The sequence below is a fragment of the Macrobrachium nipponense genome, chromosome 34 (assembly GCF_015104395.2).
Source record: "Macrobrachium nipponense isolate FS-2020 chromosome 34, ASM1510439v2, whole genome shotgun sequence".
NCBI lineage: Eukaryota > Metazoa > Arthropoda > Malacostraca > Decapoda > Palaemonidae > Macrobrachium > Macrobrachium nipponense.
In genome coordinates, this window is record NC_061095.1 from 30,146,063 (window position 1) to 30,172,680 (window position 26,618).

General features: G+C 43.1%; 1 protein-coding gene across 1 annotated transcript in view; it reads right to left on the reverse strand.

The window, feature by feature from the left end:
* The window catches only part of LOC135208074 (DNA-binding protein SMUBP-2-like), a gene marked incomplete in the record, with an annotated part of 738,222 nt that overhangs the window by 15,797 nt on the left and 695,807 nt on the right, over window positions 1–26,618 (reverse strand). The window contains 2 exon segments of the mRNA XM_064240222.1: window positions 25,001–25,099; window positions 26,203–26,350. Of these exon segments, the coding sequence (XP_064096292.1) occupies window positions 25,001–25,099; window positions 26,203–26,350 (247 nt within the window).

The window sequence follows — 26,618 nt, forward strand, 5'->3', positions numbered from 1 at the left end:
TTGTGTTGCTACCGCTCCTTGGTCCACCCTCGATCATGTGCTCCTCTGGGCGCCTTACCCACCCCCTTCCCTCCCTTCCACGCGGTAGGGAGGGGTCTGGCCGGGCCCTCCTCGGTTGTCATGACAACCATTTTAGCCTACTTCCCTCTCTCTCTGAAGGGGGCCCTAGGAGGTCCAGGCCAGCTGGGTGCCTGGGTGACCACTTATAGTCTCGGGTACCGGGGTATCCATTGTATAAGGGGGTTTGGGGTTGGCCACCCCTCCCCCCCGCTCGCCGCGGCCATCTCCGGTGTTCCCGTTTGCTCAATCCCATACCCCGCTCCTCCCATGACGGACGGAGCCCCTGCTCACTAGCCGGGGGCCCCTTCGGTTATCTGATTTTACTGGCTCCGCCAGTCGCCGGGGTAGGGATCTACTAGTGGTCTCAAAGCTTGCCTACTGCTACCTTCTTGCCACTACCGGAGGAGAGCTTGCTTACTTACCCGGGCACTCCTCTAGTAGTCGGAAGGAAGGCATGTCTTACTCTCTGTAGTAGTATACATGCCCCCTTTTTATATTATTACTGTTGTTATCTTATCATCAACTGCCTCCGCCGTTCTCCGTCGTGGTTTTTCCTCCTCTGGGCTTTCTCACCACTCCTGGTTGCTCTCCTCCTCTGTTCCCAGCGTACGCCGCGGATCCCAACCAGACCGCCCTACAAACCACACATATTGCGGTAGAGGATCAGTTTTACTTTAATTTGCATACTCCGGCATGCAACGGAGTTCATGTTAGGCTGTAAGTGTGTAATCTCGATACTCATGTATCCTTCCACTTACAGGCTACCAATTGCCAGGAACCAGGCTGCAATGCAGTCCTCCACGACCCCTGTGGCCACGAGGAGTGCAGGACCCATGCCCCGTGCGCCACTACCCACGGCGAGTTGATTGTCTGGCACCACGAAGCATGCACTATATGCTATGACCTCGTGAATCAGCTTTTGGATGGGGTGAGTAGGTTACTGGACAATTTTTCTTACAATCAGTTATCTATGTTTTAGTCTTAAGTCTTATTTTAAGCTGTAACTCCGCATTAGAGGCTTCATACGGCCCTCTCTTTCAGGCTGCCGCCGTGAAGGAAGTCGCCTTAGCCCTGAAGGCTTGGGTAGGCAGGCTTTGGCAAAAACGCCGCCAAGGGACAGCCGTACATACTGGACAAGAAGTTGGCTGTCCAGATCTTTCCAGGAGAGAAAGCGACGGGGTACGTAGACCCCGCCACGGCAGCCCCAGCCATAGCCTCCATTCAGCGGGAGGTGCAGCAGGCATTTGGAAGCATTTCAACTCAAGAAACGGTGCCGGACGTCGCCACCCTAGATATCAACATTGAGCCAATGGCGGTAGGTGTTGAGGACTTGTTGGTCGAGGTAGGTACTTCGGGCGCCCAAGGGTTACCTTTGGGCGCACCTGGATCTTCTTCTCCTGTTCCTTCTTCCTTCTTCCTTCCAAGGCTTCAACGGGATCTGAGATACCCTTCTCCTTCGCCTGCTGCTTTCTGTTGCCACCCCCCGAAAGTGAAGGGACACAGAGCAAAAGACCCTCCAGAAGACGACAACCAAAAAGTCGTCGTCTTCTTCATCACGTAAGTCTTCGGCATCCTACGCCGGAGCAGTAAAGGCGAAGTCTGACTCTTCCCATTCAAGAGGGTCAAGAAGCAAGGCTTCTAAGAAGAAGGTCCGAGCTCCGGCCGAGCCAGTACCTTCTCCGGTAGCTACCGGATCCGCTCCGGTGACTCCTGTCGGGATGGCAGCACCTAGTGCATTCGATCCCGCCACCTTCTCGGCAAGGGAGTTGGTTAACACCAAGTAGGTGGGGAAGATGGTCGGTTTGCTGGGTACGAGATTTGAGCAAATGTTTGCTCAACTCTCCAGCAGTATCAACCAGTCCGGCCAATCGATTCAGGACCTTTCTAATCATGTTATGGAACACGATAACCGCTTCGCCGGCCTGAATCAGGCTCCACAGTCTAACTTCCCCGTAGGAGGTACTGGTTTGGTCCAGTTACCACCTTATGAATCCCTGCCGGCTTTTTCTACGAACAATCCTTGGAGGGTGGCAGCCTATGCTCCCTTCAAGGATGGTATGATCTCTATTCCGGAGTGTGGAACGAGAAGGATTGAGGACTTCGAGTTCTACCCCCCCCGGATTGACTCAGCCTTTCATAGGTTATGCCAGGCTAACTCAAACAGCGCTCAATAGGGAAGACAAGATCCCTAGAGAGACTGTTTTGTACAGCAGGGATCATGCACAAAGGGAGTGGGTTCACTGCCTGGAGGATTGGGACTGCTCAAATACCAAACTCCAGGCCTTCAAGAGCCCCTTCACCATCTTTGCCACAGAGGAGGAGGCTTCACTCCCCTTTACGACAAAGATGGTGGAGACGACTCTTCAGGCTGTACTGAAAGATGAACCCATTCCGCAGCTAAGGGAAGCAGAACCAACATCTCCTCTCTTCCCCGCATTCGGCGAGCTGTGGGAGAATCTGCCGGCCACCTTTACAGTGGGAAAGCTAAAACCGGACTGTGCTATGGATCAGTTCGGTGAGAAGCTCCCTAGACTGCCTGATAGCCTTATTCAGGCAGAGTTTGATGCTCGGACTAGGCTAGGGAGATCACTTAACTCCCTAGTCATTACAGAGATGGCTGCCCTCTCATACGCGACGGAGCCGTTGTTCAAGATCCTCGCGAAGTCTCAGCTTCAATCGGTCCAGGCAGACGCTTTCGACTTTTTCACAGCTAGGAGAAATTGTCGCAAGCATGTGTTGCAAGAAGCCACCATTAGACACGAACCTAACAGGCTTCTTGCTTCCAACATGTGGGGTGCGGACCTCTTCCCAGCAGCTTCTGTGAATGAGGTACACCACGAGGCTTCAAGGCTTAACCAAAGCCTTAGAGCTAGATGGGGTATCTCATCCAAGAGGAAGCAAGAGAACCCATCCTCTTCTGGTAAAAAGCTGAAAAAGACCAAAAGATTCCAGCCATACCAGAAGCACCAGCAGCAGCAGCACTTTGTCCAGGCCGTCCCAGTTACCCAACCGGGTCAGCCTTCGACGTCAAAGCAGATTCAACCCATCCTCCTGCTGTCCCCTCAAAACCAGCCCTCAACCTCGTACACCGTCTCGCCGGCTTTCAACTCCATGTATGAAAGCCAAGCATTCCCTACCTTTAATAGGTTCTCGAGAGGCAGGGCACAGAGAGGCAACTTTCGTCAGCGAGGTTCGGGAAGAGCTGCAAATAGAGGCAAGCACCTTCAGATGAGGACGTGGAGGTCATCCCGCACAGCAGCAGTGAGACTCCCCAGGTAGGAGGGAGGCTGTTCCTCTTCCGTCACAGGTGGGGGTTCAGCAAATGGGCACAGAGCATCGTGTCCAAGGGATTAGGGTGGAGTTGGATCAAAGATCCCCCACCAAACAAATCATTTCTCCAAGTACCATCAAAGGAGTTGACAGATTATGCGGAGGAGCTCCTTCAGAAAGGAGCTGTGGCGAGAGTCAAGCATCTAAAATTTCAAGGGCGCTTGTTCAGCGTGCCAAAGAAAGGCTCTCAAAAGAAGAGTAATCTTAACTTGTCAAAGCTAACTCTTTCATTCGTTGCGACAAGTTCAAAATGCTGACCATCTCGCAGGTACAGACCTTACTTCCCCGTGGGGCCGTCACCACCTCTATCGATCTTACAGACGCATACTATCATATCCCCATCGCGAGGCACTTCCGCCCATACCTAGGTTTCAAACTAGGAGACCAGACATTCTCTTTCAAAGTGATGCCCTTCGGACTGAATGTAGCCCCCAGGGTATTCACGAAAAGCGGTAAGTAGTAGTCCAACAACGAGATCGCAAGGGATAATGGTAGTAGCGTACCTCGACGATGGTTGATCTGGGCATCAACCGTCGAGGAATGTCTCAAAGCACAAGAAGGTATTCAATTTCTGGAACATCTGGGTTCCAGAATGAAACAAAACGAAATCCAGACTCACTCCGGAGACTCGTTTTCAATGGCTAGGCATCCATGGATTTATCCTCCCACAATCTGTCAATTCCTGTGATCAAGAGGAAAGAAATAGCTAAGTCAGTGAGGCAATTTCTCAAAAACAAACAAGCTTCAAGGCGAAACCAGGAAAGAATCCTAGGTTCCCTTCAGTTTGCCTCAGTGACAGACGTCCTTTTGAAAGCAAGACTGAAAGATATAAATCGAGTTTGGCGCTCAAGAGCAAATGTCAAATCTCGAGACAAGTTGTCAGTGATTCCGCAAATCCTTCGCAACCAGCTCCGTCCATGGACAAAGGTGAAGAATCTTGCCAAAACAGTTCCCCTTCAATATCCTCCTCCGGCGTTAACGATTCACACAGACGCTTCCCTGTCCGGTTGGGGAGGATACTCTCAATTCAAACAAGTTCAGGGGACGTGGTCCGCTCAGTTCCGCCAGCTCCACATAAATGTGCTGGAAGCAATGGCAGTTTTTCTTACCCTAAAGAAGCTCCTTCCCCCAAAGAAGGCTCATCTAAGGCTAGTTTTGGACAGTGCAGTAGTAGTACACTGCATCAACAGGGGAGGATCCAAATCCAAACACGTGAATCATGTCATGATAGCCATTTTCGCTCTAGCAAACAAGCACAAATGGCACCTATCTTCCAACCACTTGGCAGGGGTAAGGAATGTTATAGCGGACGCATTGTCCCGGTCAGTCCCTCTGTAATCAGAATGGTCTCTAGACATCAAGTCGTTCCAGTGGATATGCCGGAGAGTACCAGGTCTCCAAGTAGATCTATTCGCTTCACAAGCGAACCACAAGCTTCCTTGCTATGTGGCCCCCAACCTGGACCCTCTGGCTTATGCCACGGACGCCTTGTCGATAGACTGGAATCAGTGGAGAAAGATCTATATCTTTCCTCCAGTGAATCTTCTTTTGAAAGTTCTGAGCAAGCTGAGGACTTTCAAAGGTCAAGTAGCCCTGATTGCTTCAGATTGCCCAAAGAGCAACTGGTACCCCCTGCTTCTAGAGTTGGGTCTCCGACCTCAACGGATTCCCAACCCCAAGCTATCGCAACCAGTACAAATGAGGACTGTGTTCGCTTCCTCAGGAATTCACCAGACCCTAACTTTATGGACTTCATGAAGTTTGCGGCTAAAAAAGATGCTAGCACATTGATCCCCAGAACATCCTTTTTCTAGAATCAGATAAGAGGGAATCAACTATTAAACAATATGACTCTGCCGTCAAAAAGTTGGCATCTTTCCTGAAGGAAACGGACACTACAACCATGACAATTAACTTAGCTATATCCTTTTTCAGATCTTTGTTTGAAAAAGGCTTAGCAGCTAGCACGATTACCACTAATAAATCAACTTTGAAGAAAATCTTTCAGTTGGGTTTTCAAATAGACTTAACAGAATCCTACTTTACGTCTATTCCCAAAGCCTGTGCTAGACTTAGACCTTCTGAAAGGCCTACTTCAGTTTCATGGTTTTTAAATGACGTCCTCAAATTAGCCTCGGATACTGACAACTCGTCTTGCACATTTATAATGCTACTTAGGAAGACGTTATTTTTATTAAGTCTGGCCTCAGGGGCCAGAATTTCAGAACTGTCGGCTCTATCCAGAGATGCGGGTCATGTAGAATTTCTCCCCTCAGGAGAAGTCCTGCTTTCTCCGGATCGCAGTTTTTTAGCTAAAAATGAGGATCCTCTTGCAAGGTGGGCTCCTTGGAAAGTTATTCCTCTTCCCCAAGATCCCTCCCTTTGTCCAGTATTGACCTTAAGAGCCTTTCTGTCTCGGACATCCTCTAGATCCTCAGGCCCTCTTTTTATGAGGGAAAGTTAAAGGAATCAGGCAGCAGATCCTTTACTTCATTAACAAGCCAACCCTGAATCATTTCCAAAAGTACATGATATCAGGGGGGCAATAGCTACTTCAATTAATATTTCCAACATATGAATTTTGAAGATCTTAAGAAATATACTGGATGGAAATCACCGACAGTCTTCAAACGTCATTACCTGAAGTCCTTGGAATCATTAAAATTTTCAGCAGTAGCAGCGGGAAACATAGTTTCCCCTGATTCTGCACAGTAGTTGTAGTATAAAAGATCCAGGTCTCCTTTCTACCTACCTTGTCCAACATACCTCACCCTACTGCTATGCTCTATGTGGTCCTCTAGCCTTAGCCGCTGGGTTGATTTTGGTGGACTGCCCCTTATTTTTTCGCTAGGGGCACCCACATTTTGTACATATAAATGTGCTTCAGTGTTTCTACCCTTATTTTTATGCTAGGGTAGAACACAATGGATTTTGTATATTTTGTAAATATTTGATTAATTTTAGTGAATCTCTTTAAATAATTGTTTTTTGGTTACCATTGTACTAAACTGTGCTTTTCATTGATTAATTTAAGCTAGTTTTAAGTACCATTATGTTATTATCGTGTAACTGATTCTTTGATTCACTTATATTATATTCTAATCTTATTTTTTGTTTCATTTTGACCCTCCATTGTCATCTTGGCTGTTTCTCTGGTACTATTTCACAGGCCGACACGAACTGAGCCCAGAAAAGGGATTTTGACGCAAGGAAAAATCTACTTCTGGGTGATTGGTTCGTGTCGCCCTGTGAAACCCACCGTTTTCTTCCCACCCTGCAGGCCAAGATGGACATCTTTGTAAAGGATGGCCACTAGAGGCGCTGCACTCCGCTTGGCGTCGGTATTAGTAGTAGTAGCGGGCGCATCACCCTTTGGGATCAGCTCTCTCAGGTGGGAGATTTTGAGGTGGAATGTCTAAATGGCAAGTGGTCGTGGTAGTGGTCTCACTCGTCCCTGTTACCATACCGACACTTCTTTTATTTTAAGAGTGAGCGAAGTCAGTTTACTGACATTTTCTTGATTTTATTTTTTCTCTGGTAATTATTAGGTTTATTTACCTAGAAATAATGAACTTAAGGATTATTTCACAGGGCGACACGAACCAATCACCCAGAAATAGATTTTTCCCCTTCGTCAAAAAATCCTTTATTGGAAAATATTAATGATAAACTTATTACATACACGTCCATGAAAATGATCTCATCTCAGTAAGAGATAGATAGAGAGAGAGAGAGATAAGGAGAGACGGAGAGAGAGGGGAGAGGAGATTACATAAAAACCATTAATTCGTTGACCATTGTATGGGCATTGTTAAGCTCGATGTCACTCGAGTTGAGGTGGGGAAATTGATACAGAAAAAGACAAAGGGAAGAATTTTCTTTTGAATTTTCTTTTTTTTGAAATTAGTTATCGTATTATTACTACTTCTATTATTATTATTCTTATTATTATTTGAAAATATAATAAAAACACTGCATCTACCATAAAAATTCTCTCATCTCAGTAAGAAAGAGGAATTATCCTTACAAGTGAAATGGAAAGGTCATTTTCATCTCTTTAAAATACGACCAATATGAATTTTGTAATTGAAGTTTTATTATTATTATTTTATTATTATTATTAAATTACTGAAATTATCAATAAACATTTTACATACTAGTACCATAAAAATTCTTTCTCTCGGTAAAAGAGAAGAGAGAGAGAGAGAGAGAGAGAGAGAGAGAGAGAGTGTGTGTGTTTATCTCTCTCTGTTCTCTCAAAAAATACTTATAACGCTTCCAGCGAAAGAGAGGGAGGGAGTTACCACTATGACCCATTATTATCTTGTGTGGCAAAAGAGAGAGAGAGAGAGAGAGTTAACCTTAATTAAAAGTGACATGGATAGATTAGTACTTATTGTATTTCTTTAAAATACTATCACATAAGAATTTTGTAATTACGTTTATTATTATTATTATTATTATTATTATTATTATTATTATTATTATTATTTGAAAGTATTAAAAAAACAAATAGTACAAGTACATAAAAAATCTCGAGTCTCAGTAAATGAGAGAGAGAGAGAGAGAGAGAGAGAGAGAGAGAGAGAGAGAGAGAGAGAGAGAGAGGGGGGGGGGAGACAGAGGGGGGGGGGAAGACAGGGGGGGGGAAACGGACGTGATTGCAACACTGCAGCTCTTCCCCCAGATTTTCCCCCTCCTGGCTGTCACAGAACTTGATATATCTGACAGTTTTAGTACCTGAATCTCGAGAAAAGGTTACTGGAAGTTACTTGAAGAAGACTGGGATTTCCTTCATTCTTCCTTGATATTAATTAATATTAATATTTGAAAATAGTAAATCATTTATTTATCATACTAAAAAACATACATCTTTGTAGTATAGAGAGAGAGAGAGAGAATTATAGTGATTATTTTCGTTGGAAAATACAAAGAGAGAGAGAGAGAGAGAGAGAGAGAGAGAGAGAGAGACTGTGCTAAACTATAAAGGATTCTTATCTTATCATAGTATGTGCTTTTTTAAAAGTGTCGTAAACTCGGAGCGTCGGAGCGTCAGCGTCGTAACCTCGGAACAAGCGTCGTAACCCAGGGCGGATTTTTCAATGAATATTTAAGAAAAAGCGTCGTAACCCAGGGCGGATTGTTCAATGAATATTAAGAAAAAGCGTGCCGTAAACCTCGGAACGCCGTTAAGCCGGGACCCGTCGTAACCCGGGGACTGCCTGCATATATATATAATATATATATATATATATATATATATATATATATTATATATATATATACACAAAGGCAGTCCCCGGGTTACGACGGTCTCGGCTTACGACGTTCCGAGGTTACGACACTTTTCAATTATATTCATCAGAAATTATTTCCAGGGTTACGACGCATGTTCCAGGGTTATGACACATATTCCAGAGTAACACAGCCTACAAATGGCTGATCTGGCAGATGAAATATGACACCAAAAATGCAAAATAATCAATATTTAAAGTTTTTTTTATGAAAAATGTAATAAGAATGCAATTTACATAGTTTTGAATGCACCTAAAGCATTAAAAGTAAGGTTTTTTTAGGATTTTTTGACAATGTTCTGGCTTACGACGCGTCTCAAGAACGGAACCCCTTCGTAACCCGGGGACCGCCTTATATTAATATATATATAGTATATATATTATACTATAATATTATAATATATAATATATATATATATATAATATATTATTATTAATATATATATAATATATATATATATATATAATATATATATATATATATATATATATGTTATATAATAATATAATATATATAGTATATATATATACTAATATATATAATAATTAATATATATATGAATATATATTCCGAGGTGAGTGAATTAGTAAAGCATTTTCAGGCTCGACGTATATATGAATCACGGTAAAGGTAATATGTTATATATATATATATATATATTATATATATATATATATATATATACTTATATATATCTTAGTATATTAATAATTATAATATTATATAATATTATAAAATTATATTATAATATTATATATATATATATATATATATATATATATATATATATATATATACAATAATATATATAATATATATATAAGTCATATTACATTACCGTGATTCATATACATACGTCGAGCTGCAAATGTCCTTTAATATCTAATTCACTCTACCTCGGAATTAATATATTTTCATATATGCTTAACCGAAGGGGAATTTTATTAGGCGATAATAGAATTCTATTATCGCCTAATAAAATTCCCCTTCGGTTAAGCATATACGAAAATATATTAATTCCAAGGTAGAGTGAATTCACAATAGCACAAACTTTTCATTGGAACCTAACTAAAGTGAATTAGATATTAAAGGACATTTGTAGCTCGATGTATTTATATAATATATATATATATATATATATATATATATATATATATATATATATATATATATATATATAGAAGTAATACCTCAATCTTATGTGATTCCAATTGTGTGAATTCACAATAGCACAAACTTTTCATTGGAACCTAACTAATCATCATACGCGAGTATTTCATAGACAAATGAATGCAAAAGCAAAAGTATTACATTTTTTTATGTAATTTATGTTTTCAAGCTTTGGTGTGTAAATTAACTTTTTCATATCCACTTAGTTTTGAGCACTGTGTCCCCAGATATCCGAGGTATCTGGGAGCGCTCGACAGTGCGAAAAAATAATTATATAGAAAATTCAGCAAAAATATAAATTTTATGCCAACAACGTTCATTTTCTGTCCTTTTTTTCTAAATGTTAGTATTTTATGGTGGAATAGTCAGAATAAGAGTCCCAGCCCTCTAAATACGAAAAAATGTGAATTATTTAACAAAAAACCAAAAAATCCTTACTTATTTTTATATTTTCGTTCGTAACCCAAAAACTATGAAAGTCAGGCGAATGAATTATTTTTTATGAGTAAATCAATGGAAAATGAATAAGTCCAGCCGGTGAAAAAATTGATAGAACAGAGGGTAAGAAACAGAGTGCAGTACGTACAGGGATTTGAGCATGCGCGGTACAGAAACTACTTTGCTGGCGTATTGATACCCGAGATACACGGTCCAAGGTATGATCTAGCCTATGGAAATCGCTACTTGTCCGAAAATGAAAAAAAAATGCCCCAACCACACACAAAAAATTTCGGTAAATTTTACGTACCGCTACGTCAGTTGGATAGATAAGGGATAGAGTATTTTTACATACTATTACGTCAGTTAGACATGAAAGGGTTAAATAACATTAAATAATAAAAATAATAATTATCTCTCTCTTTTACTGAGATGAGAGAATTTTTATGGTACATGTAGTATTTACAGGCAGTCCCCGGCTTACGACAGGTTCGGGTTACAACACCGAGTTTACACTGGTTTTTCTGATATATTCATTAAAAAAAATCCAGGCTGGATTATGCCGCTTTTTCCAACTTTACGGTGCTTACGATGTTTAGCATATAACAATGAACAGATGAAGGAAGGTAGCCTACTGCACAAGTTTCATGCAACATAAAAGAGTCCACTCTAACTCATCTACAGGCTTCAAGTTAGCAGGAAATTTGCATATTTTACTTAATCTTTTGGTTTTTGGTATGAGTAAAATAAAAGGCTATTTAACAGTACAGATACTATTGACAGACCAGTAGTAAACAGAATGCTTTCTGGGCCTAACATGTGTCGTCCCGTGAAATGCTCCTATAGCACTCATTTCTAAGGTATAAATATTGCTAAATATACAAGAGAAAAAGTTATATGGAATGCCAGGGTTATACCCGGCTCGCTCACCCCTTTATAGGGTGTCGGTATGGATACTGGGGCGTGTGAAAACCAATACCAGAGGTCCCCTGCCAATTAGTCTTCTCCTTTGTCAATTTCCCTCTCTCTAAAGATGGGCCATTCCAAGGCCATCTACTGCCCGCTACTGCTACAGCTAGCATCCCCTCCAACATTCCTTTAATAGCACTCTTTGTGTTTAAACATGTGTGTGATTTGTGGAAGCCCTTTTTTGCATTCTTTCGAGATGGCTGAGCGTTAGGAGACTCCCCTATCTAAGTTGAGTACTGCAATTATCAATTTTGCACCTTTTAGGGTAGCGTTGCTTTTTATAAGAATGTTTTGGGCGTTGTTATGTAGTGGGAGCCCCACATGACGCCGCTCCCGAGTCAGCCATTACACGCATCGCTACTCGCGTGCGTTTCATAACATTCATGACGACTTTCAATTAGTTCCTCATACTGATTGTAGTCGTGTTGATGGTTAGTTTAGCATTTCATCAAAAGTTTTATGCTTTATTTTATATATTGGCATCCTGAGGTGAGGGCTAGGCAGTCTAGCCATTACTTTAGATTGTATTCTAGCTCTCCAGAAAAGGGGAGGCTAGTTATCCACCTGACCAGATCGAAATTCGATTTTGGAGGTGATCGGCCCTTATTGTGGCCTACATATGATGTCCTTGGAGCCACCCTGACCTACCTGACCAGATCGCGATTATATTCCGATTTTGGAGGGTTAGGCAGCTGCTGCTCAGAGCCACCCTGGCCTACCTGACCGGGTCGTTCCGATTTTGGAGGGTTAGGCTAGCTGCTCATACGGACTTTATTCCCATTTCCCCGCCTCCCTTCCCTATCCCCTCTCGCATCAGGACTGCTTGTATAATATTATATTATTATGTCTATTATTGTAGTGCGTGTCTTTAGGAACAGTTGGCCTATAGACTTCTGTCCCTGGTATCGGTTGGTTCACGGCTTCTCGGAAGGTTGTCCCACCTGGCCGGTTGTTGGGACCAACTGATCACGATGTGGGTCCACCTCCCTCGAGGCGACCTCCCTCCCCCTGGACCCACTTCGGTGGGGTGACGCAGCTCGCCATACGCTACCCTCGGGCAGTTTAGCTAGAGCCTTATCCCTAGTAGGGGGAGGGTAAGGGGGTCAGTCGGGGGAGTGGTATACCTCGTTACGCTCGGTGGGTGTGATACCGGTGGTGTCCACCTCGGCGAGTACTGGTTGGCCACCTGACTCGTCGGCAAGGGACACGCTGTGTTATTACCGCGTTTTTGCCACCCTATCCCTGGACTCCTATCCCTGGCTATCCTTCCGCTCCGGCAGGACCGGGGGCCTGGCTTAAAATTTGTTTCTATTACAATGACAATAGATACGATTCCTTAAATGATCGGATTCAGGCCGAGGTTTTACCTATTTTCCTGTTCTGATACCACTAAGCCAGACCCAGAAATATAATGATAGCAAATGGGTAGAGAGGGGATATGGAGTGGACGATAACACACAGAACTCATGTACAGTAGTTTTAATTTAGCTTAAGCTCACCTTCAAGATATGTTTCCGGTCCGTTTACTACTGCGGGCATCTTTCTAACCCGCCGGGTATCCTGGGACCGGAACACTTTGTTCTCAGTTCCCAGAACTCCCCCCCCCACCCCCTCTTTTCAATGTTCTCTGTCGGTAATTCTGTTCCCCACTCTGGTGGGGACGAATGGTGGGCTAAGAGAGGCGCTCCCAGACTACTGGGTAGTGCTTCTCCGGTGCCAGCGGAGTCAGGCCAGGTTCATCCTTCCCCTGTTCTGTTCGTACCAAGTCTATCTTATTAAAGACAATTATGACGAGAACGTAAAACTAAGGTCCGGAGCATTCGGGAACTCTTAGTGAGTAAGAATGTAGAATTTATAATTTGTAGACACGCACATCCCGCCGGGATCAACTCCGGCAGCCTTAACTTTAAGATGCATGCCCCGCCGGACACTACTCCGGCGGGTCCATATAGTGATACTCATGTATCATTTAACTTACTGTGATGGTAATTGCTTTATAGCAAAGGAAGATAAAGGAAAGAAGAACGCATTTTCGAGAAGTTCGGCAGCAAGGAGGCGTTAGCGCATTGTGTTGAAGGTGCCTGTTATCATGATGGTTCTAGAATCGGCAGGAGTGTTGTGGAACTCGTCGGGACGTGAGAAATGCCGCGATTTCTGATGCAATACCTCGTCTAGATTCATCTAAGAAGTTCTAGAAATCCCTGGAGTCTGTGAAGTTCGCCATAGGCTCCGCCCCCAGAGTGCTGTATAAATACGACGAACGAACTTTGGAGAGCAGAGATCGTAGAGAGAGAGATCGTAAAAGAGAGACTCCAGTTAGTCACAGAGAAATATCCTCAGTAAGAGCCACAGATCAGATTATCAGTGAGAGATCAGCAGCAGCAGAGATCATCCGTGAGAGATAAGAGAGAAAGGAACCGACGAAGGATCAGAAGAAAAGTTCTTCGAGAGTTGGTTGGATACTGGTCTGGTCGTCTTCATGAGTGGACGGCCGTGTTATCTCGACGCCGAGCAGACTTCAGGGAAGAAACGGTCCTGCTACAGGTTTTGGGGAGTTCCGGCCATACAAGTAGACTATTTTCTGCAATACGGAGTCAAGAGGACGTCTGCAATTACCGCTCTCCTTTTGTGAAGCCACCACTTCGAATTGCCAAATTGACTAGCAAGTATTTGAATTACCTCACTGTTCCCCCAGTACATGCAGTGTAAGATTCGATCTTTTTATGTAAATAGGAGATACCATTCTGCATTTACCTATGTTAGTAAGCTTGTAAATAAACCTTTGTTGTGTTAGTGTTTCTTTCTATATTCGTATCCCCAGTTTCAACTGTTGGTGTTGAATTTTTTTTTTTATTATTACATATCGAACCTGAAGCGGACCTCTCTCAGAGGCTGTAACATTGTGTTGACCTTGGCCAGGATTTTTCGACACCGTAACATTGTGGCGACCTTGCCTAGGCTATCAACACTTTAACAGTTTGAAACAGGGAGGATATAGAAAGAATCAGAATGAGTGAGATGGTAAAAGAGTTTATTGAGTCGGGTAGGCTACTAGGTCTAGAGGGGAATGATCTCCGTGAGTATGTTGAGAAGAAAGAAAGGGAAAAGTATGAGAGAGATGAAAGAGCGGCTGAGAGAGAAGTAATGTAAATGCAGCAAGAGAGAGAAGCAATGAAAATGCAGCAAGAGAGAGAAGCAATGAAAATGCAGCAAGAGAGAGAAGCAATGAAAATGCAGCAAGAGAGAGAAGCAATGAAAATGCAGCAAGAGAGAGAAACAATGAAAATGCAGCAAGAGAGAGAAGTGATGAAAATGCAGCAAGAGAGAGAGATGTTGGTAATACAGCAAGGAAGAGAGAGAGAGAAAGAGCGTATGCATGAGCAGGAAGAAAGAGAAAAGGTACGTATGCATGCCAGGGAAAGAGAGAGAGAAAGAGCGTATGCATGAGTTGGAAATTGCTCGGTTAAGGGAAAGTACTCGTAACAGTTGTTCAGGCGAGAACGAAAACAGAGCTGATACGTTAGGTATGAGTGCCATGCTAAAATTAGTACCAAAGTTTGATGAGGAAGATGTTACGACATATTTCATGTGTTTTGAGAAGTTAATGGAACGAGTAGGTTCTCCTAAAGAAATGTGGACTTTATATTTGCAGTCAGTTTTGAGTGGTAGGGCACTTACTGTGTATAGTTGCATGTCTAAGGAGGAATGTGATAATTACGATATCGTGAAAGAAACTGTTCTTAGCGCATATAGGTTAGTACCAGAGGCGTACCATAAGAAATTTAGAAATTTGAGAAAGGATGAAAATATTACGTATGTAGAATACGGTAAGAAGTTAGATAGGCTGTTTTTGATTGGTTAACTTCTGCTAAGGTTGAGGATTTTGATGGTTTGAGGAACTTAGTGTTGTTAGAAAACTTCAAAGATAACGTATCTCCTGAGATTAAACTTTATATAGAGGATAGGCGAGAAGTATCTTTTGCAGGAGCAACTAGGCTAGGTGACGAATATAGTCTAACTCATAATTTGAGTGTTAGTAAGAAATGAAATGATCCTTCGTCTGGTAAAGTACAAAGCAGTAAAGGTTTCAGTTCCTAGTATCAGCAATGCGATTAAAAGTGACTACACATATTCCTGTTATACATGCGGAAAACCTGGTCATACGTCTAAGGTTTGTAAGAGTAAACTGGCATCTAGTGGCTCAGAATTAACTTGTTTCTGATGTAATGGGAAAGGGCATTTAGCAAGGAATTGTGCAGTAGAAAGGAAGGACGGTAAGAAACCAGTGTCTCTAGTTAACCTTTCGTCAAGTAGGAATGATATGATAAGAGAAACTAGGAAAATATTTGGTGAATTTCTGTCGGAAGGCATAGTTTCCTCTCTAGGAGGAGTAGATTCGAGAGAAGTGGTCTTGCTTCGAAACACAGGTGCCGCTGTCTCACTGATTAGAGGAGTGTGTGTGCCGAACAGGGCAGAAATCAATATGGAAGAGAAAGTCATGTTAGGTGGATTTCCTAACACTTGTGTTCTTTGTCCTTTGTTGAAGATGAATTTAGAAAGTCAGGTAGTGTCAGGAGTAGTAAACCTTGCAGTTGTGGACAGTTTGCTCGTTGAAGGCGTTGACATTATTGTCAGTAACGATTTAGCTTTATCCAAGAATGTGAATCCTGTTGTGAGGAATATTCCAGAGCCTGAAATGGTAGTAACTAGGTCGGGTTTAGATACAGACGTAGACTACGGTCATAATTTGTCCGTGGATTCGAACGTGAGTAAGTTCGTGGATTCGAACGTGAGTAAGTTCGTGGATTCGAACGAGAGTGAGTTCGTGGATTCGAACGTGAGTAAGTTCGTGGATTCGAACGTGAGTGAGTTCGTGGATTCGAACGAGTGTGATAGAGGTAGCGAGGTTGATCTTGGCACGAGTGTGGCTGAGACACCGGACTCTATCTATGTTGACAGTGATAGCCAAACGGAAGGCGTAGCTGTCGAGAATAACATAGTAAATGTACCAGTATCTGGTACTAGTTACGGTGATGAATTAGGCTCTAACGTTTTGGATAAGGATGAACTAGTCAAGTTGCAGAGAGAGGATGAGACACTTAACCCGAATTTTTTAATGTGAGCTGGTTGATGATCTTGAGGATGTGTGTAAATAAACTTTTTGTGTAAAGGACAAAGTTTCGTGTCATGTTTGTCCTAAGTCAGGTAGTGAAGGGGGAATCACCGAAAAATTAGTAGTTCCTAGGAAGTTTTGTGAACTAGTTTTGAAGTTAGCATATGATGAGCAAGGACATTTAGGAGTGAATAAAACTTTCAGGTCTATCAGTAGGACATACTTTTGGCCTAAGATGAAAAATGACGTGAAGAGGTATGATTTAAGCTGTCATGAATATCAAATTGCTGGGAAACCGATTCAAGTAATTCCCAGAGTTCAGTTGTGTAATAGTCCTTCAGTAGGCAAATCTTGAGAGAATGAATTTATAAATATGTTCATACCTTTGTCTAGAAGTAAGGGTAGAGAAGATTGCATAACTAAAAACAATCTAAGAGATGTTTGGCAGCTAGCGGAGGAGGACAGAAGCGCTTGGCACTTAGCGAAAGAAAACGCGAGAGGAAGTCAGGGGGAAATTAAAGGGAAACTTGATCTTAGAGCAAACAAGAGAAGTTTGTGTGTAAGAGATAAAGTTTTAGTACTAGTCTCGAGAGAAAGTCCCCTTTTATATTATAATTTCGAAGGTCCTTTTTCAGTGTTAGAGGAGAGGGGAAATGTACATTATACAATTAATGTGGGTAAGAGTAGAGCAAAGGCAATAAATGTAAATTTGCTTCAGAATTATAAAGAACATGCCATGGCCGCCGCCCGTGCCCTTGGTAATTGTGTCCCAGAAAGAGAAATTAGTTTTGCGAAAGACGCAAGAGGTGCTTTAGTCTTTCAAAGTTTTGAGCAGAGTTCAGAAAACGGAAAAAGTAAGAGAGAAGGATAATATTATAGCAGATAACCTCTAGAGTTTTCAGAATGAGTAGCCTAATGACTGTTTTCTATTTTGGCATGAGTGGTTGAGTGAATGAAGTATTAAAGCTTTATGCAGAATTGTTTCCCCGCTGTTTAATTCTTGCTTCTCTTTAGAAAAAAATAAAATCAGTTGATTTCATTTTTTTCCTCTTTTCAGGGGGCGTGTGATGGTAATTGCTTTATAGCAAAGGAAGATAAAGGAAAGAAGAACGCATTTTCGAGAAGTTCGGCAGCAAGGAGGCGTTAGCGCATTGTGTTGAAGGTGCCTGTTATCATGATGGTTCTAGAATCGGCAGGAGTGTTTTGGAACTCGTCGGGACATGAGAAATGCCGCGATTTCTGATGCAATACCTCGTCTAGATTCATCTAAGAAGTTCTAGAAATCCCTGGAGTCTGTGAAGTTCGCCGTAGGCTCTGCCCCCAGAGTGCCGTATAAATACGACGAATGAACTTTGGAGAGCAGAGATCGTAGAGAGAGAGATCGTAAAAGAGAGACTCCAGTTAGTCACAGAGAGATATCCTCAGTAAGAGCCACAGATCAGATTATCAGTGAGAGATCAGCAGCAGCAGAGATCATCCGTGAGAGATAAGAGAGAAAGGAACCGACAAAGGATCAGAAGAAAAGTTCTTCGAGAGTTGGTTGGATACTGGTCTGGTCGTCTTCAGGAGTGGACGGCCGTGTTATCTCGACGCCGAGCAGACTTCAGGGATGAAAAGGTCCTGCTACAGGTTTTGGGGAGTTCTGGCCATACAAGTAGACTATTTTCTGCAATACGGAGTCAAGAGGACGTCTGCAATTGCCGCTCTCCTTTTGTGAAGCCACCACTTCGAATTGCCAAATTGACTAGCAAGTATTTGAATTGCCTCACTGTTCCCCCAGTACATGCAGTGTAAGATTCTATCTTTATATGTAAATAGGAGATACCATTCTGCATTTACCTATGTTAGTAAGCTTGTAAATAAACCTTTGTTGTGTAAGTGTTTCTTTCTATATTCGTATCCCCAGTTTCAACTGTTAGTGTTGAATTTTTTTTTTTATTATTACATATCGAACCTGAAGCGGACCTCTCTCAGAGGCCGTAACATTGTGTCGACCTTGGCCAGGATTTTTTGACACCGTAACACTTACAGATGGTACGCTGTCAGGAGACAGCATGTACGGCGGTCCTACAGCAGCCGTGCGGGCATGAGGTCTGCAGATCTTGTGCAGGGTGTGCAGTCCAGGTGGACGACATGCTGGTGTGGCATCCAGACAGGTGCGAGGTGTGTTACACCTTAGTATCAGACCTGATTAACGAGTCGGTAGGTACCATCCCACTAAATGATATAATGATAATTATAATGACGAATATTGAATTACGTAGATCATTATGTTAGGATAGGCCTTGATGTCACTATCTCTTTCAGACCCCTCAGGCCCTCAAGGATTCGGCCCTTGCAACCCTCAAGGTCTGGGTAGGCGGATTTGGCCGGAACGTCAAGTCCAAGAAACCCTACATGCTATCGGAGGAAATGTGTTCGCTCATTTACCCCAACGCGAAGATGTCGGCAGCTGTAGTGGCGGATTTGGCAGCTCCGATCATTGCCAAGATCCAGGAGGAGACACAGGCCCTGCTGGAGGAACTAGGGGGTTTCGGCGACAAGGTCCTCGAAGAGGTGGCGGCCATCAACCTGGACCTCGAACCCATGACCGTCGACAACCATGGTCAAGGTAGGGAGGTAAGTGAGGCAGGTGGTACGCGGGCTCAAGTTCTATCCTTTAGCCCGTCTCATTCCTCTTCTTCATCCTTCCAGGGATTTACCGGGAGACCCACGACTTCTAGGGACAAGTCGAGCTCGGTAATCCCTAAGATAAAAACTTCACAGAATAAACCTAAATCTATTAAGAAGTCCCTTCCAAAGGTGACCAAACCAATGAAACCTCCTAAGACGAGCCTCGCCAGCACGCCATCAGCTTCCAAGCTGGTGGCGGACACAGCAAAAGCTGCTCCCCCACAACAGGGGTCAAGAGCTAGAGGGTCAAAAGCCAGACCTCAGGAGTCTGGCTTTGACCCTGCTATGTTTTCCAGCATGCTCATGCAGGAAATGGGGAACTTGGTGCAAACGAAGTTCCAAGAGATCTCTTCACAGCTCGTCTCTAGTTTAGAATCGTCGGGACAATCCATCCAGTCCCTGACCCAGAGGCTACAGAACCAGGAGAGCTTGATGGAGCAACTCCTCCGGTCCGGACACTCTCAGCAACCCTTTGTAGTGCCGGACGCATCAAAACTACCGCCTTTTAAGAATAATAACCCATGGCGGCTAGCAGCCCATGCCCCTTTCTCAGAGGGCATGTTGACAATAGAAGGATGTGGAACCCGGCCAGTAGAAGACTTTGAATTCTACCCACCGGGTCTCCAATTCCCCTTCCCGGGCTACGTCCAGTTAATGGAGGAGGCGCTGATAAGGGAAGATAAAGTCCCAAAAGAGACCGTTATCTTTCTCAGAGACCAGACCCAATCAGCCTGGGTCCAGACCCTGACTGAATGGGAGTGTGTCAACACAAAGTTGACACCCCACAAAAGCCCATTCACCATATTCGTGGTAGGAGATGACACCCTACCCCATGCACGTCCAAAGTAGTAGAACTGACTCTACAAGCGGCAATGGAGGGAAAGCCGATGCCTCAACTTAGGGAGACAGATCTGACCTCCCTACTGTTCCCGGGAGACCTGGAGTGCTGGGTGGATGCTCCAGCCACCTTTACGGTAGGAAAGCTTAACCGGACTGTGCGACTACCCAGTTCAGTGAACGCCTACCTAGGCTTCCAGAGGCCATGGTAAAGGTGGAATACGAGGCAAGGTGTAGACTGAGCAGATCCATCAGTTCAGTCACCACGGCAGAAATGACATCCCTAGTCTACGCGGATGAGCCTCTTTTCAAAGTCCTGAGAAAGTCATTACTTCAGACTCTACAGTGTGACGCATATGACTTCGCAGTAGCCAGGAGGAACTGTAGGAAGCACGTCTTGGCCGAGGCTTCCATCAGACACGAACCCAATAGGCTCATCAAGGCTCCAATTTGGGGAGCGAATCTGTTCCCTGAAAGCATTGTAAACAGTGTTCTCGGGGAAGCGGCCAGGGTGAACCAGAGCTTGAGAGTACGCTGGGGGCTCATTTCCAAAAGGAAATTTGAACACGCCAGAGCACACCCCAGGGGCAGGAAGAGACCGAGGAAATTCCAGTCCTTCCAGACCACCCAAGCCCAAACAATGGTACAGGCTGTCCCCGTAGCCCAGTTGGGCCAACCCTCCACCTCAAAGAGTCAACTTCAACAGCAATTCGTTCTGCTGCAGAGCCAACCCTTGCAGCAGCCCCAAGGTTCGGCCACTTTTACCACTTCTCCAGCCTTCAACGCCTCCTTTGAAACACAAGGGGTGTTTCAGGGGTACAACCGATTTGCCAGAGGTAGCAGAGCCAGAGGAGCTTTCCGCCACAGGGCTGGGGGAAGAGCCTCTGCTAGAGGCAGAGGTTTCCAGGACAGCCGGGGAAGTAGGCCCTCTGCTAGCCAGTGAGACTCCCCAGGTAGGAGGGAGGCTGTACCTATTCCAGAACCATTGGAGATTCAGCAATTGGGCCCACAGCATATTATCAAAAGGCCTGTTGGAAAAAAGGGCCTCCTCCACCAACCAGTTTTTACCAAAATCCAACGGCGGACCTAATAAAATACACCCAAGACCTTCTCCAAAAGAAGGTAATAAAAGAAGTCAGATACTTGAAATTTCAAGGACACTTGTTCAGCGTTCCAAAGAAAGACTCAAACAAGCCAAGAATAATTCTGGACTTGTCCCATCTGAACTCATACATTCAATGCGACAGGTTCCGCATGTTAACCGTCTCGCAGGTGCGGACCTTACTTCCCCGTGGGGCCGTCACCACCTCTATAGATCTTACAGATGCTTACTATCATGTTCCGGTAGCAAGGCACTTTCGCCCCTTCCTAGGCTTCAGACTAGGCAAACAGGCTTACGCCTTCAAAGTCATGCCATTCGGGCTCAATATAGCACCCAGAATATTCACAAAGATAGCAGAGACAGTGGTACAAGAATTGAGAGCTCAAAGGATAATGTTAGTAGCCTACCTAGACAATTGGCTCATTTGGGCCACAAACGACAAGGAATGTCACAGGGCAACTCACAAAGTAATAAAATTCTTGGAATATCTAGGATTCCAGATAAACAGCAAGAAATCCCGCCTTACTCCGGCACCACGCTTTCAGTGGTTGGGAATACAATGGGACCTGACCACACACAAGTTGTCGATCCCGCCGGAGAAACGCAGGGAGATAGCGAAGGCTACAAGGCGGTTTCTCAAGGACAAACAAACGTCCCGGAGAAACCAAGAAAGAATCTTAGGCTCACTCCAATTCGCCTCAGTAACAGATGTCCTATTAAAAGCCAAACTGAAAGATATCAACCGGGTTTGGCGGACCAGAGCAAACAGGAAATCTCGAGACAAAATTTCATGGATCCCGCCGATATTACGGAAGAGACTCCGCCCTTGGACAGAAGTCAGGAACCTGGCAAAATCAATACCGTTACAATTCCCTCCGCCGGCCTTAGTGGTCCACATGGACGCCTCACTAAGCAGTTGGGGAGGATACTCCCAATACGAAAAGGTTCAAGGGTGATGGTCGGTAACATTCCGCCAGCTGCATATCAACATACTAGAAGCCATGGCCGTGTTGCTGATCCTAAAAGCCAAACTGAAAGATATCAACCGGGTTTGGCGGACCAGAGCAAACAGGAAATCTCGAGACAAAATTTCATGGATCCCGCCGATATTACGGAAGAGACTCCGCCCTTGGACAGAAGTCAGGAACCTGGCAAAATCAATACCGTTACAATTCCCTCCGCCGGCCTTAGTGGTCCACATGGACGCCTCACTAAGCAGTTGGGGAGGATACTCCCAATACGAAAAGGTTCAAGGGTGATGGTCGGTAACATTCCGCCAGCTGCATATCAACATACTAGAAGCCATGGCCGTGTTGCTGATCCTAAAGAAACTCTCTCCGGCGAAGAAAATTCATATCAGGATAGTGTTAGACAGTGCGGTGATAGTGCACTGTATAAACAGAGGAGGTTCCAAATCGAGCCACATAAATCATGTGATGATAGCAGTCTTTTCACTAGCAGCAAAGAACCAGTGGCATCTGTCAGCCACTCACCTGGCAGGAGTAAGGAATGTTGTCGTGGACGCACTATCAAGGACAACTCCGCTGGAGTCAGAATGGTCCTTAGACGAAGAATCGTTCAATTGGATCTGCCAACAGATTCCGGACCTTCAAGTAGACCTGTTTGCCACAGAATCCAACCACAAGGTACAGTGTTATGTGGCTCCCAATCTGGACCCTCTAGCTCACGCCACAGATGCCATGTCCATAGATTGGAACAATTGGCAGAGGATTTACCTATTTCCACCCATAAACCTATTATTGAAAGTCCTGGACAAACTCGGATCTTTCAAAGGACAGATTACGCTAGTAGCTCCCAACTGGCCCAAGAGCAACTGGTTCCCACTGCTGGCGGTATTGGGACTCCGCCCCCGGCGGATCCCCAACCCGAAGCTGACACAGGTAGTACAAACTCAGACTGTGTCCGCTTCCTCAAGAATTCAGAATGCCCTAATTTTATGGACTTCATGAAGTTCGCGGCACAGAAGGATGCCAATATTGATCCTCTAAACACCTTGTTCTTAGAATCAGACAAACGAGAATCTACGCTTCAGCAGTATGATTCAGCGGTGAAGAAGCTAGCCATCTTTTTAAAAGACTCAAAGGTACAGAAAATGACTACGAATCTGGCAGTTTCATTCTTTAGGACCTTGGTTTGAAAAAGGTCTAGCAGCTAGTAATATTACTACAACTAAATCTGCCTTAAAGAAAATATTTCAGTTTGGTTTTAACATTGATCTTACAGATTCGTATTTCTCGTCTATCCTGAGAGCTTGTGCTAGACTAAGACCAGCAGACAGACCTCATACGTCTCCTGGTTTCTAAATGATGTACTTAGGCTAGCTTCAGACACCGACAATGAATCATGCCCTAATATAACCCTTCTCAGGAACATTATTCTTAGTAAGCCTGGCCTCAGGAGCCAAAATATCTGAACTGTCGGCTCTTTCCAGAGAACCAAATCATATTGATTTCCTCCCATCCAGAGAAGTTCTAATATCTCCAGATCGAAAATTCTTGGCAAAGAATGAGGACCCACAGAATAGGTGGTCCCCGTGGAAGATTGTCCCATTTCCACAGGATCTATCTCTATGCCCCGTAAACACGCTGAGATCCTACCTAAATAGAACTTCCAAGAAGTCTTCAGGTCCTTTATTTATTAGAGAGAATGGCGGAACTCTCTCCCTGAAGGCGATCAGACAACAAATTCTTTATTTTATCAAACAAGCCAATTCGGAATCAGTTCCACATGTGCATGATATCCGGGCGGTGGCTACCCCAGTTAATTACTTTCATCACATGAACTTCGATGATCTTAAAAAGTATACGGGTTGGAAATCACCGACAGTATTTACGCCACTACCTAAAGTCTTTAAAGGCCCTTAAATACCCAGCAGTGGCAGTAGGGAACATTGTTTCCCCTGATACAGCCTAATTATTATAATATGCCTAGTCTTAATAGATTATATTTACCTTTTAGTACTTTCTCTCCTACCTGCCTCGCTTATGATCCCTAACCTTTACCTTGGTTTTTCATCTGCATTGCACATTGACCCACTTATATATTGTATATACTTGAGCAATATTGCCTTGTATAGAGTCATCCTGTATTACCTGGTGTTGGTATTACCTTAATCTTACCAGAGTTGTGTATACATATTTATACCACTGTATATATCATTATAGGTTAAGGACTTTCAAGATAATGAACTCTATTAAAATACATTAGAATTAATTAAAAGATTTTATTTTCTCCTTCCAGTAGCTTTGTTCACACTGTATTGCCAAGCTTTTGGGGCCAATTCTCTGTTACTATTTCACGGGACGACACAGGTTAGGCCCAGAAAGGGGATTTTGACAAAGGAAAAATCAGTTTCTGGGCAGTGACCTGTGTCGCCCAGTGAACCCACCCCTCTATCTTCCTCGCCCTAAGCTGGCCCAAGCTTGGGTGCTATTTTTCAGGAATGTCGGAGGGGACGCTAGTTGTAGCAGTAGCGGGCGGTAGATGGCCTTGGAACGGCCCCTCTTTAGAGAGAGGGAAATTGACAAAGGAGAAGACTAATTGGCAGGGGACCTCTGGTAGCGGTTTTCACATGCCCCAGTATCCATACCGACACCCTATAAAGGGGTGGAGCGAGCCGGGTATAACCCTGGCATTCCATATAGCTTTTTCTCTTGTATATTTAGCAATATTTATACCTTAGAAATGAGTGCATAAGGAGCATTTCACTGGGGGACACAGGTCACTGCCCAGAAACAGATTTTTCCTTAGTCAAAATCCCCTTATTGACCTCTATGACCAGTTACATAACAGTAACTTATTTTTATGGATAACTTTCTATTCTATTTATAGGTAAAAATTGCTCAGATTTTAAAATTAGCTTTGCATTCAATAATTAAGTCTTTCTATTTCATAAAACACAGGATATGAACATATCTTAAATGACAGCATTTATATATAAAAAATTATATTAGTATTTTAATTAAAAGATTTCTCATGGTGCACTTACGTACCTTAGTAAAGTTCTCTAAAATAGTGTCAAAGTCCTCCTTTTCTGCTGACTGAGTAGTTTTATTTTTCTTCTTTGTTTTCTTTTCCGGCTTCTTTGTTTTCTTAAAAAGAAAAGGCAAATTAATGAGCTCAACACAGAAAAAAACTACATACTTTGCAAAAAAAAGTAACAGAAATGTATGAAATTTACAAGTTAATTTTCTTTTCTGTTTAAAACTTCCTTATCATTTAGGAAAGGGATATAACATTAGGCAGAGGGCTATTTAAAGATTTTAATTTTCATCAAATTATTTCAATACTTACCAATTATTCTTTTAGCTATAACTTTACTAACATGGCAAAAGAAAGAATTTCTGTTATACCTTATCAGGTTGGTAGGCTGTCTGTTTTCTGCCTTCTCATTTACAAGTAGCTTGATTGGGTAACTGGTTTTCCAGATGTTTTGGAGGAGAGGGGGGGAGGGGGGGGGGGAGGGGGGGGGGGTTTATGAATGGTAAGACTTGAAACAAGTATTTTATTATGAAAATTCATGTAAGCATTTCAGTTAAATTCCCATCATCTTTATGAAAATTTATTTGTTCAGGAATCTCCAGAGCTAGTTGTCAGTCCTTCATCAGAGCTAATGGGAATATCATGGTTATGCTAACTAAAGTCACCAGTATGGCAAGAATCTCACTCTAACAGAAAGAGAAACAATATGACTTGACATTCATGTGTTAGGTGAAACTTGGACATTAACATCAATTACTTTGAACCATTAGTGCTGATCAGCAATCTCTGCACACTGGGACTGTGTCACGGGAGCCATTCATCATATATCCATGAGTCAGTCAAGTAAGTGTGACGATTCACAGTGACTAATCAATATAGTAAACAACTGCTATGAATGAAAAATTTCTAACTCCAATATATGAAAACGGATAATCAAGAAAGGGACAGCACTCCCTTTTGTGCATCATGCCAAATTTGGTGGATATGAATAAGACTTTCACTATCAGCTACAGGTCTTACAACCGTGTAAACCTTTAGCAAATGTTACACTGACTTTGTCATTAACACCTTACTAAATACCAATCAATAAAACAGTTTCGTAATGGTCAAGCTAACAATAGCCAAGACACTTATAAAGATTAAAAGTACACATAAAATTCATAAGTACAAGAACACTTAGCAATTAATATTTATAATTTGCCTGAATACTTACATTTTTAATCTCTTCATCTCTTACAGCCTTCTGCTTCTCACAGTGTACACTGTGAACAGTATAATTCTGAAGTAATATATTTCTTCTGCAAGATCTACATTCCTTTGTTGGCAATTTATTTTCCACATTACTTTCAGTACTAATGGTCCTTCTTGGTATTTTCCATCAATGAAACTTGTCTGAGTTACAACGTTAGACTGGGTCCTAACATTTTTCATTATTACTTACACACCTCCTTTTGGTATAGCACCAGTAAACAAAGCTTGCGAGTCACTAGAGTCATCTACTTTCAACGTATTTACCTTGCTCCCATCAATAGATGAGTTCAGGCTTTCATCATTCTTAGGAACCAAAAGCGGACTATTTTTATTATGTATTATAACATACGTTTCTTCCCTTTCTTGAATACTTTCATG